The sequence below is a fragment of the Pseudopipra pipra genome, chromosome 3, assembly GCF_036250125.1.
Source record: "Pseudopipra pipra isolate bDixPip1 chromosome 3, bDixPip1.hap1, whole genome shotgun sequence".
NCBI lineage: Eukaryota > Metazoa > Chordata > Aves > Passeriformes > Pipridae > Pseudopipra > Pseudopipra pipra.
In genome coordinates, this window is record NC_087551.1 from 93184829 (window position 1) to 93207589 (window position 22761).

The window sequence follows — 22761 nt, forward strand, 5'->3', positions numbered from 1 at the left end:
AGGAGAAGGAGAACGGGACAGTGAGGGCCGCGCCAGGAGAAGCCCCCGCGGGGCGGACGGGCCGGTACCTGTCAGAACGGGCTCCATTGGCGCCGCACCCCGGGAGGCTCCGACGCCCGCCACCGTTCAAACCCGCCCCCGCGCCCGCCCCGCCGCGCCTGCGCTCTGCGCTCTGCGCGGGGCCGTGCCGGGCGCGGAGGGGGACCCGGCGGGCAGGGCCTGTGCAGGGGCTGGAGCGACCGGCGGCCGTGTCGTGTCCGCACAAGTCTGGGGTGCAAAGTGGTGCGTGCTCCACGCGGTCCTGCTCAGAAACAGGTGTGTGTCTGCCCAGCTCCGGCCCTGCCCTGCGCCGGCGGAGGTTCGTGACAGCGAATGCTGCTGGAAACTGTGCTACAGAATCACAGAATCACTTAGGTTGGAAACGACCTCTGAGATCATCAAGTCCAACCTATAACCAAACACCACGATGTCAACTAGACCACCATGGACGGTGACTTCACCAACGCCGTGGGCAGCCCATTCCATTATCTAATCATTAATTCTGGGAAGAAATTCTTCCGCATGTCCAACCTAAACCTCCCCAGGCGCAGCTTAAGCCTATGTTATATTGTCCTGTCACTAGTTGCCTGGGAGAAGAGACTGCCACCCAGCTAGCTACAACCTCCTTTCAGGTTGCTATAGGGAGCAAAGGAACCCCCTCTGAACCTCCTCTTCTCCAGCCTAAACAACCTCAGCTCCCTCAGCTGCTCTTCATGTGACTTGTGCTTCAGACCCTTCACCAGCTCTGTTGCCCTTGTCTGGACATGCACCAGCGCAATGTCATTCCTGAATTGAGGGTCCTAGAACTGAAGACAGAACTCAAGGCGTGGCCCCATCAGTACCATTACAAAGGAAGAAGCATTTCCTTCTTCCTGCTGGCAACATTATTTCTCTGCAGGTTGGGATGCCAGGATGTTTTGACAACCAAACACTAAGTGAATTTTCTGTGTTGCCATTCACCATGAGGAGTCCTCAGGAAGAATTTTAGTTTCTAGAAAGGTGCATCAGAGTACCAGTAGCCTCTCAACTCTCTGGTGGCGCAAACTGCAGTGTCTGAAGTCAAAAAGCCAGCAAAACAGGGATTAGCAAAGAGCACTATGAGACGGTATTTATGAAAGCTTACAAAATTGCTTGACAGCAACTGTACTATTAACTATAGTTAGTGCACCGTAGCGGGAACTGGCTTTGGTGCTAGAAGGCTGAAGTGTAGTAAATGTGATACCAGAGGGAAATTAGAGAAAAACTGATGGTTTCCCCAGGAAAAATGATAAAATGTATAAAAATTAATAGAATTAGTGAGTATAAAGAGATTTGCCATGAGAAAGGAGTACATCAAGGAAAATGATGCTGCACAGCTTCATTATGCAACTCATACAGCTTAGGGGTTGCTATATGGCTGGACAAATATGGTTGTCCTGAAATCTTCAATGTGCAAACCTCGTTTCGTCATCTGAAAAATAATGTAGCAGATATGGAAAAACAAGAGAGATGCAAAACAAGGATACTGAGTGATTTCCTTAGCAGAAATCACTATTCAGACAAAAACTTGTCAGCTTGGAAAAGGAACGGTGGAAGCTGGATGTGCTAGAGGCCCTTAAAATCATAAACATATGCAGAAGGTGGACCTGGAGCGGTGCGTTCCCGGCGAGGGATAGTGAGCACCAAAAGACTGGCAGATGGCATCTTCTTGGAAGAGATATTTCCACACTGTGCTTCATCAGGCTGTGGAAGTGTGCTCAGAGTGCTAGTAAACCACATGGTTTCTAGAAGCATATTCAGCAAATTCATGAAATCCATTTTAAGACTATAAAAAGTGTACAAAGCCATCTTTCCCTCAGTAAAGCCCTGAAGTGTATATTGCTGGACTCTGAGAAGGGACAGTGAATACTTTGATGTTTTCTTTTCTTTTGTTCTTTGTTTCAGTAATTTCCCACTGGAGAGACAGTGCTGACCTAAAATACCTTTGGTCCATTATGTCTATTCTTACTTTCATGGACAGACTCAAAATCTTGACCCCTAGGAGTCTTCCAAGCAGATGGCTGTACCAATGCTATTTAAGATATCTTAATTTATTATATAATATTTTAGTATTGATTCAGTTTGTTTAATTTCCAGGGCATTGATATGACACTAGATCTATGGCATATGTTGAGCACAAGTTCTTGGGTACTTCATCTGCTGAACCTGTGACAGACTTCCTTTCAGTTTTGTGTTCACTATGTGTATAAAGTGATCAGTCAATCTACATATATATATGTTTGTTTGCATTTACCTATCTTTTGCATTTCTGTCAGTATGTTACACAGTATTTTGCTAGGCAAGAATGTAATATTTTTACCAAGGTACTCAACCTCGGTAAAAGGAAGTCTAGTCTAAAAGGAACTCAAGGAAAAGGGAGTCTAGTCTTAATGCAGCGTCTATGAACATTAATCTGAAGGCAATTTCAGAAGTGGAGGTAGGGGAGATTTAAATGTACACTGCAAACCCTTAGTAAAAAATCCACAGGCTGTGTTTGAGCCCTTATGTAAAAGGTAGTAGCAGGTTTTTAGATGCTAAAGGGAAATATACTGAATTGTACAATTATTTCCGTGTGCTCTGATTCTACACTGGTAGAGAAAATGAAGAGTAGTAGTTGCAAGAAGATGTTATAATTCATTACCGGAGCAGATTAGGACTACTCATGAGAACGTATGCTTGTCAGATGGATGTGTATTTATCATTGTCAAAAATGGGTTTGGAATGCCCACCTTTTTTATTACAGAAACAAATACATACAATGCCAAAAATATCCTACAAATTTACAGTTTTGTCCTAAACTGTTGACATTTTGACCTCAGAGTTACTTCAGGTTTTACAAGAACTCAGTTATCAGATGGTGACTACCCTTCAGAATTCCATGGGTAGTTAATAGCTGTCTGTTCTTGCGCCAGTATTGTCTTGCTGTCAGTTCCTCCTTAGCATTTATAATCCTGTAGTACTTACAGAAAGCAGCAATATATTTTTACAACTGCTGTTTTGTCAGCTTGAATACATCAGGCTGTTTCAGCTTTCATTCCATAACGAACTCCTGAAAATGACAACAAATGGAGCTTACTTACATTAAGTAAGTACCATCTTAATAGGCTTGTTGTTTGGGTTGATGACATGCAATTTCATGGTGTCTATAAAGCTAGGAATATAACATCAGCTATTAGATTGACATGATTTCTGCACATTCTGTTACTAGGACATACAGGTTATAGAATGCAGCACTGGCAAGAAAGAGTTTTACAGGTAAATAATCTTGAGAAAGGAAGGAACAGTGAAAGTTAGATTTCAACTGACCTCCTAATCAAAAAGAATTAATAGTCCCAAAAAAGTAAAAGTCCTATGAATACTGAAATGTTTGTCAGGCATCCAAAGAATTTGAAAAACTAAAAAAACCCCAACAATGCAAGTAATTTTCCAAAGCTAGGTAAAATATGAAAAAGATCTGTATTCTCAAGTCTTTTCTTTGCTAATTCAAGAGTCCTTCTCAGCCAGCTCTTAACTGATTGATATAAATTGGAAGGGACCTTTGAGATTGTATTTGGTAAGGCTATATCACAGAGACAAGGTTCATTTCTCAGACACAGAGTTCAGATGGTGGGCTATGTATTACTTACTCCCTAAGACATGACATTAAGTGTATGAAAGATACCTAGAACAAATAAGGAGGTTTGCTATTATTAAGTGGAGTCTAATTTTGTGTATTGATTATTGGGTGATATTTGTTTGGTTGGCTTTGTGTTTCCAATTTGGGCAAACAACAGCTTTAACCTTTTGTATTTTTTTTTTTTGACATTCTTAAATTTCCAAGTGTAAGTAATGTCCCAGATAAACTTAAACAACTGGGGTGCACTACTTCCTATAAATCAGTAAATCCCACTCAGTCAATTTGTTTCTTTAATACCCGAACACTTGTGTAACAATTGCAGTTATCATCTCTAAATGCTACTTGACCACTACAGATGTAGAGGCAGGAAGAAGTGCTTGGAGGAGGTACAAACTTTCATGGAGAAAGCTCCAGAAAGCAGCTGTGAGTGTCCACATCCACTATCATTGTCTCCTCTGAAAAAGTAGACTCCTCATTTTCTCAGTGAGCCCAACAGTTCTTGTCTGTTCCTGTTTCAGTTTGAATTTTGATTTGTTAAGTAGCACACAAAATTGTACAGTGTATCTGTTGTGTACTATGCCATTAACACTGGACTGCTAGATACACTTTACATAATTCACCCTATGATCTTTTTCTCGGAACCACATAATTATTCTGTGATAGACTTATATTTCCAGCTCATGAGTTATGGCATCGTAACTGCTTGTTTATTAGTTTTCAATTTCATTGCATTCCAATATGTGAGCTCATCCAATTGTTTTTGTATTCTGGTCTGCCTCTGTTTTAATAAAGCCTCTGTTCAGGCCATCTGCAAATTTCATTAGTACACACTTTTTTATTTCCAAGCTCATAATTAAAATAGTAAGTAAGATGAAATCTTAACTGTATCTAGCTGGAACTATGACCGGGTCTTAACTGCACCTTCGGGATCTCCATTAGAATATTCTTTAGTTCTCCCTCTCCTGTGATCTGTCTTATGCCTATTTACCTTCCCCATTCAGGACTTGAACAAACCCCCTTCTTCTTCTTCATATGTAGTAGTAACGTAACATATATCAGATGGTTTATTAAAGGAACTTAGATTTAATCTTTGTTACCTCCGTCTAGAAAACAGTTTTCTTATGAAAAAGTGGTATATGCTAGCATGATCTCAGGAATCCTGATTTATGCAACTGACAGTTTTTTTCCCTTCCCTGTGCCATATGGTGCCCCTAAATGCCTTTTCCTTTCTCCTATCCTAGTTGGTATAAAAGTCAGCAAAATTGTTCCTGACCACTTAGCACTAGGAAGACATCTTTGGGCCCAGAAATGGCCACTTCCAGCTGATTAGACTTTTGATGATGCATAGTAGAATTACAGACCAGGAAGCCAGCTGAAAGTGGTGCTAATATAGCTCAAAATTGGGACTATACCAGTGAAATAAACTCTCATGTTGCCATTTTTCATACCACATAGTGATCTGACATACAGGCTGGCAATAGCTTGTACTGAACTGCTGTAAATAAGATACAGGAGTCCCGCCTCAGTAGCCTTAGAGGCATTCTAGTCTCTTTGCTTCTCCACAAAAAGAAAGCCTCCTGAGATTGCCAACAGTGGCTTGTTTGTTTTCCTGTTTTCCTCCTTTGACCGATGTTTGAAAATATGTTTCAACTTACCACTTCTGTTTTCCAGGGTAGTTTAATCTAAACAGACAAGAGGAAATTCTTATCTCGTATTTTCCCTGTTTATTTTAATATATATTATCTAGACTATTAGTATATATTAGTAAAACAAACAAAAAATATTACTCACACTTACATTGTGAGTAATATTGGGAAAAAACAGTTACGTATGCTTGTCAGATGGATGTGTATTTATCATTGTCAAAAAACCTTTACTGCTGCTCTCATTTCTTATTTATGTTTCATGGAACAAGGAAAAAATTTTGAGGGACATTTATTGGCTGTCACGAAGGAAGTATAATATTATTGATCGTGTAGTCTTACAAAATTGTTGAATGTTCTCATCAATGAGATGATTTTGTTCATTTTCCAATGTGATATTCATGATTAAGAAAATGACACGAAGTAAGTAAGTATGAAACCTTCAGGAAATGAAAAAGCAGTTAATATTTTCTTCTTTCAGCTGAGGCGGTAACACCAGTTTTATTTTTTCTTTCTACCCTGTAATTTAAGAAATCAGTGTTTTTAAATCCACAGCTAATGTGCTGACACAACACCAGCTTTATTTTGAGTTTGTGAAACACTGATAATAGGATAGAGACTAATCCTTGTGGAGTTTTATCTCTCCCAGTAAGACAATGTCTTTGACACACTATGACCCCTACTATGAAGGCCTACTGTGGAATAAAAACACAGCACCATGCTGAAAAGTAACAGCCCATCATATAGCTGAGAGCATGACTCAACAACATGCTAATAAGCAGGTGTCTGTGTTGTTCATGCTGGCATGGAAGGCTTATGCATTTGCCCTCTGAACAGTTTTCACTGCCTTCAGTTCAGGCTATGACTGCAGCTGTGAAGGGGTGGGAAAAACAGTTTATCTGACCTCTGTACTGAAATTCTGTGCTGAAGCTTTGTGATTTTCCCAAGCAATGTAGAACTGCACTGCTGAACACAGGCTGCTTGCTTGTCATACATTTCTGTGGAGATGCGGATCCAGACTATGGAAGACAGAATTAACGACAAATACCCAAAATGCTTCATGATCCTATTGTCTCTTGGCTAAGCAGCCCAAATGGTACTGTTTAGAAGCACGGTCCTGTTGCATATGTTCAGGCAAGTCTTGGTTGTACAGGTGAGACCAATTTAAGAGATTTCCATCCTCTGCTGTGAGCTCCACAGCTTTTGTGAGTCTCTGGAAAAGTGTTCCAGAGGGTGAATTTGGAGTTCAGGCTGTGAACTAAAGCAGAAAAGGTGCTGATTCACATCTGCTACAGCTGACTCAGCTCCTGAAGCAGTGCACACAGCAAAGAGAACAATATTAAGTGTGAACTTCTTATATCTCCCTGACACAAATGACCAAAGCTCATTTGAAGGCATCTGAAGTGCATTACTTGCCAACTAGATCTTCTGACTTGTATTAAGGATGAAGTGGTACACACAGGAAAGGAACCTTCTGTTTCCATCTCTTTGGGAATAGACAGCAAAACAAGGACTATTACTATACTTGTACTATACTTTGCCCATATCCCATCAGCAGAGCTTGTTTCCCAAGTTAAGTAGGATATAGTAGAGTTTGGGTTCAGAGAAGTGTGACTGGTGTGAGTAGAGGTATGTGATAGATTCCATATAGTTTAGTGGGCCTCAAAATGGCCTGAAAAAGAGCCAAGTGGGAGTGATTGGGTATGTGGATGTGTAAAAAGGAGTGACCTGGAGAATGATATTGGGGAGAGGCTGTTCACTCTCTCTTCCCAATGAAGAAGAGTTCAGTAGAAGGCATATTCAAAACAAAAAGAAAATGTGAGGTTTTTTCCACACAAGAGGAACTTAAACTGTGGAACTCCTGGCAGCTGGTTGTTGTGGCTGACAGAAGTGGTCACAGAATTCAAGTGGGTTACTAGATAGTTCACAGTTATGCCTAGTTCAGGAAATCCTGAAACCATAAATAGGTTGAGACTGTCTGAGATATGTTACCAGATTAGGTAAACTCTGGCTGAGAATATATATTTTTATGTTTCTAAAATTCCAAGTTGTGAGAGCCTTGATGCTGTAAGAAAGGAATCGATTAAGTTTGTGAATGATTCCAACTGGGGGGTAGTGTCAGTACTCCTGACAGTGTTTAGGCTGCCATTCAAATGGACCTGAATGGGCCAATAGGAACCTCATTAAATTCAACAATGATATATGCAAAGTCCTACATCTGGACAAGAAGGATACCTGACAATAATAAAGTGTGGTTTGGGTTCTTCCTGTACAAGAAGGACATGGGGAGACTGGAGTAAGTTCAGTTAAGGGCCATCAGGATGGCTGGAATATGTGGCCTTTGAGGAGAGACTGAGGGAGTGGAACAGGTTGCGCAGAGGGGTTGTGGTGCATCCATTCTTGGAAGTTTTCAAGAGCCAAATGCACAAAGATCCAAGCAAATATTGTCTGAGTTCAGTGTTGCACCTGACTAGACAAAGTCCCAAGATCCCTTGCCACTGGATATACCCTTTAATTCTATGAATTTTCAGCCAGATTAACTCCCTGATCTAGGTCAGCACATGACTTCTGAGCAACAGTGTCTGTGTGAAGCAGGGGACAGGGCCACGTTATCAAAGGAGGAGCTGAAGCTCGTCTGACTTGTGCTGTAGATCAGGGCAGTGTTCTAAAGGTGGAAAAAACCACTTGGAACAACACCACCTGCAACCTGATCTTGTAGAGAACGGGTCTGCTGCCTTCCTTGGACCTGAGTAAAGGTGTGATGAGATCTGTTATTGATTTTTCATGTAGGAAACAGTGAAGTTCCAACAAGAAGTCCAAGGGCAATCAGGAGAGACTTCAGGGCCTTGGGACAACTGATTAAGGGATCAGAAGCACAGGTAGTGTTCTCTGTCCGTCCAGTTGCAGGAAATGATGAGGGAAGAAACTGGAAGAGCCAACATGTCAGTAAGCTGGCTCTGAGCCTGGTGTACCCAACAGAATTTTGGGTTTTTTGATCATGGGTTGGTCTACATGGCACCAAGCCTGTTGGCAACAGATGGGTTACACCTGTCTCGAAGGGGAAAATGATCTTTGCATAGGAGTTAGCAGAGCTAATTGAACCAGCCTCCCTACAGATAAGTCTGAGGGTGGTATGCCAATGTTTGAGGGATGGTCTGCTAGCAATGGTGTTCAGTACATGGATCACATTTGAAATGTCCTCATACAAATGTGTACAGCCTGAGGAATAAGAAAGAAGAGCTAGAAGCTTTGACCCTGTCTCAGAGCTATGACATCATTGGCTGAAGCAAAACCTGGTGGAATGAGCTCCATGACTGTGATGGACAGGATGATTAGGCAGGGCAAACAATTCCAAAATATCAGAAGTCAAACAAGTGGTACAGAAGACTGGCTTGGATGAGCAGGGATTTTCTTCTAAAACTTAAGCAGAGGAGAAAAGTATATGGACATTGGAGACAAGGACAAGCAACATGGTAGGAGTATGGAGATTCTGTTCACCACTGTAGGAAGAAAATTCTCGTGGCCAAAACTTGATTAGATTTGTGAAGCACAACAAAAAGGGCTTTTTAACATATGTTAATAACAAAAAGAGAATCAGAAGATGTGTTGGTCTGTTGCTTTAATAGGGACACAGATAAAGTGGAGATGTTTAATGCCTCTTTTGCCTCTGTTTTCAACACTGATGATGGTCCCTGGAACCCCTGGAGCTCCGTGTTGGAAGGGCATGACTGGTGGATGATGAACTCCCAGCCAATGATGAACTTGTTTGAGACTTCCTGCTCCAGCTGGATATGCATAGATCTATGAAGCCTGATGGGATTCATCCCAGAGTACTGAAAGAGCTGGTTGATGTCATTGTAGGACCTCTCTCTTTTATTTTTCAATAATCTTGGGAGTCTGGAGAGGTCGCAGTCAACTGGAAGCCTTTCAAAAAGGGCAAGAAGGAAGAGCCTGGTAATTACAGGCCTGTCAGCCTCACTTCAGAGTCTGGTAAAATTATAGAGAAGGTTATTCTGGGAGTTATTGAAAAGCACTTCAGAGACAATACAGTCATTGGTCACAGCCAGCACAGGTTCATGAGGGGAAAGACCAACTTAATTTCCTTTTATGACAAGGTCATCCATCTAGTTGACCCAGGGAAGCCAGTAGATATGGTGGTTTGAGATTTTAGCAAGGCTTTTGATACATCTCTCACAGTGTCCTTCTGAATACAATGTCCAGCATAGAGCATAGTAGTCCATAGTAGGTTAGGTAAGCAATTGGCTCATGAGTCAACATGAAAGTTATAGTAAATGGGGTTACATCTGTCCCACAGCCAGTCACCAGTGGGGTTCTTCAGGGGTCAGTTTTAGGGACAGTGCTCTTTAATGTTTTTATAAATAATCTGGATGCATGAATCAAATGTACATTAAGTTTGACAACTATACTAAATTAGAAGGAGCTGTGGTGTCCCTCAAGGGTCTGGAGAGTAGCCCAGAGTAAAGAGATCTGGGGATTTGGTTTGATGGCAAGTTGAATATGAGTCAGCAGTGCCCTGGCAGCCAAAAGGGCCAACTGTGTCCTGGGTTGCATCAAGCACAGCATTGCCAGGCAGTCAAGGGTGGTCATTTTCCTTCTCAATGCTGCAAATGTGTAGCCTCCACACTACTGTGTGCAGTTTTGGGTGCCTCGATATAAGAAGGACATAAAAGTATTAGAGAGTGTCCAGACAAGGGTGACCAGCATGCTGAAAGATCTTGAGGGCAAGACTTAGGAGAAGCAGGTCACTTGGCTTGTTTGGCCTGGAGAAGAGAAAGCTGAGAGGTGACTTCATGGCAGTCTACAACTTTATCAAGGCAGCCAGCAGAGAGGGAGATGCTCATCTCTCTGCTGACCAGAGATAGGACACAAGGAAATGGAATGAAGCTGTGTCAGGGGGAGTTCAGATTGGAATTAGGAAAAGGTTCTTCACAGAGGGCTTGATTGGTCACTGGAACAGGCTTTCCCGAGGGAAGTGGTCACAGCACTGAGCCTGTCAGAGTTCAAGGAGTGACTAGTTGATGCTCTTAGTCGTACGGTTCAGTTTTAGGTAGTCCTGTGAGGAGCGGGGAGTTGCATGCAATGATCCTTATGGGTCCTTTCCAATTTGGGATATTCTATAATTCTGTTAATACTTTACCATTGGAAATGGTGTCTTCCAGGATGCTATAAAGTACTTAGTTTTTAGTGCAATATTTATAAAAATTACTGGATAGAGTCACCTGGAGTTCTCATTATTTCATAATTTTTTGTGCTGTATTTTCTAATAAACTTATTGATCTGGAAAATTGGTTTGTTTGTTTGTTTTAATTCTGTTTGTTGGTTTCCCCCTGTAGGTGCAGAGACCTTTGGAAGAAATGGTGAGAAGGGAGAGGGTAACACCTGCTCAAAGAAACTTTTGCTGCCCGGAAAAGGCTTTAACGTGGGAAAGAATTCGTTCTCATGCAGGATGCTGTGTATCTTTGTCTGCCAAGAGGTAACTTCCTTGCTACAAGTGATAACATTCTCACAGACATGCCTAGGGGCCCCTGCAGGGGGCCAGGCAGGCAATAGAGCACAGGGGGAGAACACAGCCTTGGGTTTTATTGCACATAAAAAAGGTGGTGTTATAAAAGCACCAAAGTGGGTTTCCACTTTCGCCTTTTGTCTTTTCGGCCACAGCCTGGTGCCTGGGGTTACCTGTGTGCATATCAAGCCTTACACCCCTCTCCTTTTCAAATGTGTTTCAACAGCATCTGGACTAAGACCTGCAAAAAAGTTTTTCGCGTACCTCTAGCTCTGCTTAGCTAATCTGTTATCACAGTAAATCAAAGAAGTGGAAGAAGTGCAGCAGAACTAAGTGTAACTCTCAGTGCTGCTACACGTGAAAGTAGATTGTCATCATCATGGCCAGGCTTTGCGAACGAAGATTTGGGAAGGGCTCTACCCACGTTTGTTACGAGCACGCTGGTGGCTAAAAAGGCCGATACGAGACAGGCACGTCTGGTTGCAAAAGGGACAACAGAAAGACTCCTTAGATGGTATATTCTGCAAGGCACGATTCTTTCTGCGTTGCCTTTTCTTCTCGAGAGATCCTGCGTGCGTTCTCAAAAGCATCAGCAGCGTTATAGATGGTGTGTCTCCAGACCTCCCGATTGGAGGCCAGAGTAGACCAGTTATGTTCAATATGGCCAAGGCTGAGATGTTGTTTCAGGGTGTAGGCAAGCAGCAAAGGAACAAATGACAAATGTTAGATAAACATCCATTTATGTTCAAGTAGAGCAAACCCATTTTGATTTCTTTGATTGCTCACCATATGTTTTTGGTAATCAGGGATGAAACTAATATTTTATGCAATTCTAGTGAAGCCAGTAGTTAATATGGTCCGTCTAATATTAAATGGAATAAAATTTAGGAATGGATTATAAGGAAGAAGTTAAATGGCAGATGGGAGACTTGAGAGTGCTAAAGATTAACCCATTTGCATTTCAGTTGTTTGAAGTTGGATTCTAATTTCTCTTTCATCAAGGCAGAGATAGAATATATTTGGATGCTCACAATACAGTGAAACCTATCAGAAGAGTAAGCAACTCTGTCAGAATGTTCAAAACATAACAAAACAAGATAAAAGGGTGCTCTGCAGTTGGGTGAGCTACAGATACAGAGATCACTTAGTAGGGATTTGCAATATGAACTGGATTTGTTATGCAATAACCCAGTGGATGTGAAAATTTAAAGTGACATATAGATCTGCTGGAAAAGCTGTAGAGATCCACAGATTGGAAAATACTGAAACCCATAGACAGATAACAGGCCTGTTATTTGACATTTATAAGACATCTTAAAGTTTTAGATCAAAGATTATTTTGTACTGTGCTGGTTTAAAGGTAAACCAGCAGGGGAAATGAACTCAACTCAAAAGAGAGATTACAAATCAGAATAACAATTTAATAAAATAATACAATAAGTACAATTATACAGACAAACAATTGGTTTTAACCCACAAAACCCAAATGCATAACCCAGCACCCTGGGGCACGAACAGAGTGGTGTTCTTTGGGCCCCCTGAATCCAAAGTAAAGGGAGAGGGGAAAAACCTGTTGGTGAGAGTGCTGTTGCAGTCTGGTCAAGAGTGGTGATTGCAGTTCGGTCGAGGGTGGTGATTGCAGTCTGGTTGAAGAGTGGTGGTTGCAGTCCAGTTGAGAGTGGTGGTCTCAGTCTGGTTGAGAGCGGTGATCTGCAGTTTGGTTGAGAGTGGTGGTCTGCAGTCTTCCTCTGGATCCCACGAGTGGTTAAAAAAGTTCCAAGACTCCAAGATTATATATCCTCCAGTTCAGGCAGGAATGCCCAGCACTTCCCTCAGGGTGGGGAGCTTCACAAAGGGTGTGAGGACAAGAGCATCCTCCTATCTCACAGGCCTCTTAACACCTAGTTTATAGCCTGAGAAGTCAGGCTCTGTGGGCAGATGGTGTAAATGGTTCATTGATAACAGTTTCTGGGAAATGGCATGGAAGGCTATAGAATACACAGTTTTGGGTTACACCCATACAATGATGAACTGGTCCCAGCCGTTCTAACTAGGACATGTACAAAGTCCAAGAATGGGATTATCTTGAGGTGATTATCTAACTGCTTTAGTTTCTGTATTCTTTCAGATAATGCAGTTCTGATATAGTGCAACACAAAGCTAGACACTATATGAACTAAGAGATTACCTTGTTCTTGCTGTATTATGTTAATTTGCCACATGTATATTACATTTCCATATGCTTGTTGATAAAGTTGAAAAAAACCCTATTCTTTCGTGAAGCCCAGCAGCTCTACACAACATTTCCAGAACTGATTTCTGTTCATCTAGTTGAAGTTTTCACATCAGTTTTTGTTGGCTGGAAATTAGGGCCCGAGACTCACAAGCATATGACTAGCTGTAAAAACACTTTTGGCATGAGTAGTAGGCTCCAGACCAATGATTAGCCTTTTTATGATAATTTTGGGTGCCTAACTTTAAGTGTGGCTACTATACAGAACATTTTTGTTGATAAAGTATGGATCTATAGAGCAGTCATTATAGAACACATCTGTTAATTTGTAGCACAGCAGCTTGTTCAATAGCTGCCAAAAAGAAACTGCTCTTACCTAGGAGCAAGTGAATGATTGATTACTCTTTCTCACTGACCCTCGAGAAAATGTTTACAAGAGGCAAAGTATGTACATGAGTTGTTACAGCTGAATGACAAATTCATTGCTTGCTTATGGCCTATGTTAACTTCTTTTACCTTGGTAAGTTGCTGATAGTCTTAGAAAATATCATCTGCCTCTGAAACAAGACTTGTAGGGAAGTTTGGATTGAACATCTCAAACTTTTAGTTGTTTTGGGAAAATGAGACCTACACCTAACATTTTCAAAAATGGCAAAACATTGGGGCAAAGAAATAGCTTGTTGCACTCCCATGTAGAACTTGCAGATAGTAGCAAAATTGTGTCAGACAAAAAGGAAGTTAATATATTACTAGGGAAAAAGTTGCATCACTATACTTGCTTGAATAAAAAGTACTATATAAAGTCTCAAATGGGATTGTAAAAGGATTCATGCTCTAGGAATATAGTCGGTGATGTGGAATTCATCTGCTTTGCCTTCTGGTTGGAACAAGGAGTTCTTACTGGCAATGTATTGGATTATAAAAAGGATTTTAATGTCTCTTAAGGCTGAGGAAGAGACACAGTGTTCTTACAGAAAGAAACTTCAGGAGTGGCAAAGCTCAGGAAAAACAATAGGATGAGTGAGGTCAGTGTATTTTTGAGTGATATCTATGTCTTTTTCACTTCATATAAGGGAAACACTTTGAATCCTGTATGTGTATGTCTTATTAGAAGCATAGAAAAAATATTACTGGGATGATATGTGCTTATTTCCAGCAGTTTAACAAGTCTACTACAAATTAGACTCATCATAATTCTCAGTAGAATAAATGTCAAGGGCATTTTGAATTTCACAACACTACTAAGGATAACATTTGCCTCCCGTTGTTTTAAATTCACAGACCTTAAGTATTTGGGCACACAGTTTTCATGCAGTACATCCGTGATAAAATATCTTTGAAGGTGAAACAGGCTTAAAAAATTATCCCTTCTGTACACACACGGTAATGCCATTGTTGTTTGCTGTCCCCTCTTAGTGGCAGTAAGCTGTCAGATTTTCATGATGCATAGTTGGCTGCATTCAGGTTAATGGGTCTTCTCCTCCAAGACCCATTTTTTTGTACAATGTTGCTTCATTTAGTAATCTGATTGAGAAAAATAGGTGGGGCCCAAAGGAACTCTTGAGGATGAGAAACTTCTTAAGCATGCTTCCTTGTTAAAGACAGCATATTATCAACTTCAGCCTCATTTTTGACAGCGATGTTATCCATGGCTTCTCTTCTTTGCATTTTCCAGTGATAATCCTTGCTTTTTCTGGAGTGTGACCCTATGTTGTATGAGAAAAGAATTCATTAATATCTGGCCTCAGAGAGTAAAAGGAAATCATGTCCAAGTCCCAGACTTGTCTGTGGTCATAACATCAGGATCACTACACCCTGACTATGAAGCAGGCTATGGTATGTATTGCTGCAAAAGTTATATTTGATTGCTGAACGTAGGAAATGTACGTATTTGATGGGGAGGAGGCAGGGTGGAGCAAGAATGAAGAAAAAAACTTCTATTTGCTAGTAAACAAGCATATAGAGTTTTTAGAAAATTAGGTTGTATCCATCACATCACAAGAAAGAAGCACTGCAGAAGATGATCTTTACATGAATCAAGGCTGATCAATGCTTCTGGTTGCAAAGAGAAAATCAGAAACATAATTAAACTGAAATGTTGCAGGGAAGGCAGTTTCTTCATTTTTAAAAACTATTCTTACATCGCTTTTCAATCTCAGCTGAATTTCAAAAGTCACTTAAAAACTAAAAAGGAAACACAGCTAGCAATTTTTGTAGTAGTTTTATTTTACATCATAGGAACGTTGCTCTTGCTCTCTTGATCTGAAAGTAGGCTATCTGACCAACAGAGATAAAGACATTATTTACTAAATTCAAGGCTGTGGCAGGATAGACCCACTCTGATAAGACCTATAATCCAATCAGGCAATCATGCAAGCCGTCATAAAGATCAACTGCTGGAACCAGGTGTTGTCTTGGTGTTAATTACACTAAAACCATCCTAGTTCACCAGACTTCAAATCAGATAAGCTGGTAGCTGGCCTGTGAATGTGTGACTAGCAGTCAATTACTTTATACTATAAAAGTTCTGTACTCTCTCATGCAGTCAGGTTCTTCTGACATAACCTTTCTTGGGGTGTATGTGTGGAGATTCCTCCCTTGGCTGGGGATGCCCTCCAAGGATATTCCTCGAGGCTGAGTGAAAGAAATCTCCCCACGAGTATTGGTATGGGTGAGTTACATGAGATCTCTACTTAATAATTATTTCTTTTTGCTAGCTTCAATATAATTGTTTCAATAATTGCTTTGTTACAGTGTACTATACTACTTTATGCTATATTATACTCTACTAGTAGATTTATAGTGTTCATGTTGTGTAGTAAATAATTCTGATTAAGATCTTTTGTCTGTTCACCTGTTTGTTAATTTGTCATAATAGATAACTCATTAATATATTTAGATATATTCATTAAAACCTGTGGGGCAAAGTGGTTTAATCATACCTCTATAATTCCTTAAATTTAAACCATTAACACAGTCCAAGGCTAAGATAGGATTCAGCTGCACCTAAACCCTTCTCTGAGAAGGGGTTTAGAAAGCAAGGGAGTCCTTTCTATATCTCGAGACTCTCTGGCAAGGCTTTGCTTTGTAATAATTTTCTCTAAACCTTCCACTCCCACACATGACAAAGGGTAACCAAAGTGTTTCATAGATAATGACCAAAGGGTTTCATTTCTGCATATAAACACGTATGGGAAAAGTAGCATGGAGTTCATGTAAATGTTTTTACTTTTTAATGTGAGAAACCTGCAATGATATACTTTCAAGCTGTCGGGTGAGGCTTCTGTTTTCTTAGTCTGATTTAATCCTTCCTACTTCTCTGAAGCATAGGAATGCTGTAAGAATTAATTAGTTAGGGTTTGTTCCTTGCTTTTTTCCTATGTGCCCTTATGTCCTGTAATATGCAGCAGAAACATTTCAACTCAAGTTTCATTGTTTCAAGAGGCAGTAATTCATTGCAATAAAATGGTGCATCTCTGCTGTTTTGACCCGGAGGTCAGTCTGAGTGTGGAGTAAACAGGATGGAGTTGTACCTATTTTTAATGAGAGAGCTTTACTCTCTCATCAACAGTATTTGCAACAGAGAAAGAGGAAGCAGAGAGAGCAAGACAGTTTCAGTGAAATGAGAGGAGTAGCAGGGAAGGAACACGGTTGAGGTCCAGGTAAGATTGCTAGGAAGGAAGCAGGTCTTTGACAATGACATTTGACTACTACACTGCTTGTCAAACATTAAAAAAAGAAAAATCTTTAGGGAAAAAGTAATGTTACTAGAATCATCAGCCATATAATTCACTTACTGAATTGGCCAACTACATTTACAAAGCAAAACCACTGCTTATTGACTGCATGAGTTCTCATAGAATTATAGAATGGCCTTGGTTGGAAGGGACCTTAAAGATCATCTAGTTCCAAACCCCCTCTGTGGGCAGGGACACCTTCCACTAGATCAGGTTCATCAGAGTTCCATCCAGCCTGGCTTAAATGCTTATTACAGAAAGGAGATAAAATAGGCCTATTTATAGTAATGGAAATGAAAAGTATTAAACTGTGTGTGCTAGTATTGCCAGGAACCAGCAATCATGCCCTGGATGCTTCCTGCCCACCAGCAACACCACCTCTCTCTCTCACCTGAAAAGAGGTCAGTCTCTGCTCACAGTAATGTATACCTTAGGTCTAAACTGAATCTGTCCTTAAACAAACATTGTAGCTGTAAACTGTAAGTAAGTAGGGATTTGTACAAACAATAAAAAAACCCCATCCAAACTCAGAAATCAACCAAAAATTTTAATGTTGCTCCCTGACACAGTAGACTATCCTCCACTGCCAGAATGTTGAGTGTACTTTCCTTTTACGCACTGTCATAACACAGCCCTTGCTGCTGTTTTGACCTCACCATTGTCCTGCCTTTTCCCTCTTGAAAAACAAATGGGAAAAAAAAAAAGTGTGGAAACTTCACTTTGGACCTGGAACAGCAGCTGCAGAAATGCCAGTATCTGCAGAAATGCCAGCAGCTGACTGGGACATTAGAAGAGGAAGGTGTGGGATGAGGAGGTCAGTTCTAGAGCATTCAGTCTTCTTGCCCAGGCTGTTTCTGTGGACTCAAGAGAAAATAGCAGCTTGCAGCTGTCCACATCATGTGAACAAAAAGTGAGACGCTTGTGGTGAGTGTATCCACTTGTGGTGAGTGTATCTGTAGTTAGGTAGAAAACTGTAGCCCTAGGCATAGCTCAACACTATGGGACAGTTCTAATCTTTCACTATGAATAAAGACTGGAAGTGAAATAAAGTGGGACATTACCATGCTGGATTTTGCTTCTGTCTAGACAGAGCTCTCTTGGGGTTTAGACTCTTTCTCAACTTTCCCCAGTTTCACAAATAACCTCTTTTTTTACATACTGACACAATGTGGTCAGCGTGGCTGGTGAAAGACAGGAGCAACTGGGACAGTAAAGTGAAACAACTATTCTGTGAGGTATAGACAAAAAGGGGTCTCGAAAAGCAATAGGAAGGCCCTTCTGCACATTACAGATATCTGTGAAAGAAATTCCTTGTAAAAGGACACCTCACTCCATAGGGTTAAGTCAGGACTTGCTTCATGGATGCAGAAAGCACATAGTGATCTGGAGCACCATGGCTGGGCTGGTCATCAAGAGCAAGTGTTGGCTAACATTCTAGGTCTTCCCAAGAAGCAGAGCATCATAACCATTTTTGGTTTTATTTAGATGGTCTCTGTTCCTACAGAGATTGTTTGTTATGATATATGACTTTGCTGGGTATGTTCCAGCTGTTATCTTGGAGACTTGCCAGTGACTGTTTTAATATTCTGACACACTGTTCCACTTCCAGTGAGGATGGCAGACTGATATAGATATTGAAGTATTTCCTCTGTTTATTTTTCTGGCTCTTTTTAACTTATTCAGGGTTACCAGACTTTGATTTAAGAAACATAGTAGGTGTTGGCTCAATGGTCCTAATACAGTTCTATAGAATGTATTGGGTATTTTAACTTTTCTATATGTGAAATTATTAGCTCTTCTATATTTGTGTTTAATTTTTTGTGATTTGTTTATTTATTTTAATTTGTACTTATCTGACAGGTCAGGATAATTTTCAGGGTCCAGATTATGAAAGTTCAGCAGATTTCCAGGAGCCAAATAGAAAATAAGATGCCATCTGCTGTTTTAAAGGATTTTTTTCTGTCAGATTATGGAGTTTCTCTAGCTTTCTGGTTCCTGGAGAAACAAAGCCAACAAAGCACTACCATTAGCACTAGTTCATGAAAATATATTTTGATGATTTTAGCTTTACATTTTCTTTTCCAGTATTAGAATGCTTTAGCTCATTTCATATTAAATCTGACCTCATTAGGAATCATGGGAAGCTGCATCTAACAGTTCTTTCAAATAATTGAATTTGTAGCATCCGTCTGTTTCCCAGGGTGCCAACTTCTAAAAATGAATTATGTAGTAGGATGAGACAAACTTCTGCTTTGAGTGAGGTAGAGTGTTGTTTGTCTTTGTGCTTTTCCTTGCTTCCCATAGCAACTCTCTCATTAAGTCTTTTCTCCACCTTTGGTTTACTCGTATGCTGCTGTCTCCAAGAATAGGGGATTTTGTTCATCCCAGTCCAGTAATTGAGCCTGTTTAGTTTGTAACTTAAAATTTTTTTCTAAAAACCAAGGGCAAAGAAATAGGCCTGTTACAAGAGTAAGTTTTTCTTCTGTGTATTACAGTCTTTCTGGATTTATTAAATTGATGTCTGGAATATAGTGTAGATCTCCAAGTGCCTTCGGGTATTCAGCCTTAGAAGGTTTTTAAGTGTGAAGATAATTTGCACTTGGGAAACTGTAAAAATGATACAATGACCTTCTTAGTTCTCCTGCCTGACACTTTTATAGGCAGGCTTATATAGATCTCTTTAAGTATTAGGTTTTTGCCAAGTACTTATTTTCTTATGGTGCTAATACATATACTGCGTGGAAGCATGCTGACAAACAATAGAATTCACAGGTAAAATTATCCATTTTAAATTTTTAGTGGATAGTCTGAAGTATTAGTCTGCAGGTGAGCTGATTACAGCAAAGATCCTGACTCTGCATTTTCTTGCAGTCTGAATAAAATATTTCTGCTCTATTCAATAAGGAGAATGCTGCTGAAATTGGGACTAAAAATCCTGATTGTGTTCCCCCAAACACGTGTGTTCCTATAAAAAATAGTACAGTTAAAAGCAAAAAAGCTAAACCCCCTGAGTGATAGGTGGGTTTACTTTAGGAAAGGCTGAAGAGCGGTGGGTGTGTATCCTGCATTAGCAAACCATATCTTACTGATCTGCTACTTTCCCCTTTGCTGAGGACTTTGACAGAGACTGTGCTAGCAGGTCTCACTCACATCTCTGAGAACAGGGCAAAGGATTCCTGAGATCATTCCTGCTGATGCACAATACTGAAGTGTCCTCTGTCTAACCACCTACTTGCAAATACACAGGATAGAGCCAAGCAAATGAAATGTTCTTAGTTGTTTGAATATCTTGCATTTATGTAGAAATAAATATTAAACAGGACAAAGGGAGTTCATGCTTAAATATACCTAAAGTAATTATGATTTTTTAAAATCTTATTGTTAATAAAAATGTTTGAAAAGTATACTTTCAAAACCAGTACTTACTTCTAAAGAAAAGGGCAGCAGCTTTGGTATAGAAACAACTAGATGGTGCTCCTCTGCTTTGGAAATTGTCAGAGCCTCAAGACAAGTGATTTAGAGAAGCAAGATATGATCTCTAGAAAAAAATATGTAATCAGAATCATGCTGTTCCTAATGTTTGTTACAGATGCATAGAAACACTTGTAGAGTAACAGTTAAGGTTGTAATTTAGGAAAGATTGAACGATTGCTTTCCAAAACATTACAGCCTTTTCTTATTGTAAATCAAATGCTTAGTAGGGTATATATATCCACACAGATATGATTTGTAACATAAATATGAAACATAGAATACATACAGTAGCATTCCTTTTAAAAAACATTAAAACATCTAAAAATTATTTACTTTTAAGATATTTTAGCAAATTAATTATGCTACATTTTAAAAATAATCCTTGTTGTAATGACAGCCACAAAGAGAGGAAAAGTTCTAGAACAGTGACAATAACTGAATGAAGACCAAAGGCTAAACTATCTTTGAGTGAAATGCCATATTTGAAAGGATGCCATTAACTTGGCAGTCAAAGCTGCAATTTAAAATTATGTAACTTCAGGCTTCTCCTAAAGTGCTAGGACATTGCTGGATGAGAAAACAGATTTTTCTAATAATTAATAATAATTTACTTTGTGTTCCTGATCACATGCTATATATAGTCCATGTTATGACTTGGGAGGTTGTGCTTACTCTCTCAGATTTTGCTAGGTCTGGTATGTAGTGGCAAGATTAACAGCCAAGATAAAAACCTATGGGCCAGGATAATTAAACAGACTGATGGAAGCCAATAGATATGGCCAGAGGTTCACATTATTTCTTAGTAATGCATAAACCACATTTTCTTTTACACACTAGAAAAATAATAAAGTCTTTTGAAGGAAATCTTAAAGAGAAATTTGCAAAGCACTTCTCATCTTTTTTTTTTCCCCGGAAAGCTGAAATGTTTTGAACAAGTGAATGGAAGTTAATATGTCAGTGTAGATATCTTAGGGCATGTAGAAAATTATGGTAATGTGCTTCATTTATGAGGTATTGCCTCTTTCTCCTTTCACTCATATATATGAAAATAATTTAGTTTGTATAAATTTTATAGCACTGAAAATTGCCTTATCTTCTTCATGTTTTACCACTTACTTATATACCAATAATAAAATATATAGTTCCTGAAAATACTTTGAAGTATCATACATTTTATCTATTTATATTCTTGTAATATGAACCAGCATTGCCACTTTTATGCTCTGGCATCATTTAATGTGCACATTTCTGTTGAACTTGTTATTTATCATGCTGAAAGATAAATACATCCCCAGTATAAAACACAAAAAAGACAAAATGCTGCTGTATTGCTACATGTGCTTGAGAAGTGTGTTATTTTCCAATGGAAAAGTGTAGCTTTGTATAATTTTTCTAAAAGCAGAAGATGGAGAATATTGTAAGCTGCTACTAAGGCTGTTTCCTGTTTTTACTGATGACTATGTCAAGTAATCATGTCCATAAACAGACCAAACTCAAATTAAAACCTTTTCCTTAGTGACCCCAGAGTATTTGGCTAATAGGTATTTGTGATTAAGTAGTACATTAAGTTTTTCTAGCCGTACTGGTCATTTATCACTGCCAGATGTAGAGAATAAGGTGAACTTCAATTTTGGAGACCACTATCTTGGTATTGGGGTCCAGCATTTTCTTACAAATTGAGAATCTGAGATATTATGCTTAGAGCTTTGAAATTAGTACATAAAGAATGGGCATGGTTTCTCTTGACACTTGACTGCATTAGCTGCTGATCAAATGACTTCTTTATTAAGTAGTTTATTGAATAACTAAGAGACTTTTCAACTGACCAGGTAGTTTTTATGCAAAACACTTCCTCTGCCTTTTCATGGTGATAGGATGCACCAGGGCATTATCCAGCTGCTCTCCTCACTCCAGACTTTGCCATACTTTCTATTCCACTTTTAATCTTCTGGTGCAGTCAGACCCTATCTTTTTCCCCATTTCTTTGCTTAGTCTCAAGTCTGTCTTTGCTTCTCATTAGTCTTCCTGTTCTTCCTCTGCCTGCATTCCTACAGCCACGGCACAGTAAGTGCCTTGCAATAATTCCCTCTAATACCGCAGCTCTTCCTAGGATCCGAGATCCCACTGCCTCACCACATGTCCTTTCCAGATCCCTTCCCAATCTCAATGCCCCTATGCCTTGACAGCTAATTTTGCTCACTAACCACTTTAGTTCTTTCTATTTTGCATTCTGTTCCTTGGCTCTTGTTTTTCGGTCTGTCTTGCTGGTTTTGCCAACCCAGCTGTGGTTTCACTGTCTAGTTTCTACTGTTTTGTGGTTGTTGTTACCCACAGCACTTCTAGTTCCAATTTTGTAATGCCTTCTCTCATGTGGATTTATTTTTTGGTCCTAATTCACTCTCATACCTATTCAGGTTCAGCCTGGTTTTTTTCCTGTTTTAAATGTCCACAGTTCCTCAGTGCTCAATGAATGCAGG

General features: G+C 39.8%; 1 protein-coding gene across 1 annotated transcript in view; it reads right to left on the minus strand.

Moving 5' to 3' along the window:
- LOC135410695 (microcephalin-like) overlaps window positions 1–22761 on the minus strand; it is a 61642-nt gene that overhangs the window by 24804 nt on the left and 14077 nt on the right. Inside the window, exon 2 of the mRNA XM_064647402.1 lies at window positions 69–390. Coding sequence (XP_064503472.1) covers window positions 69–390 — 322 coding nt within the window. The remainder of the gene's footprint in view (window positions 1–68; window positions 391–22761) is intronic.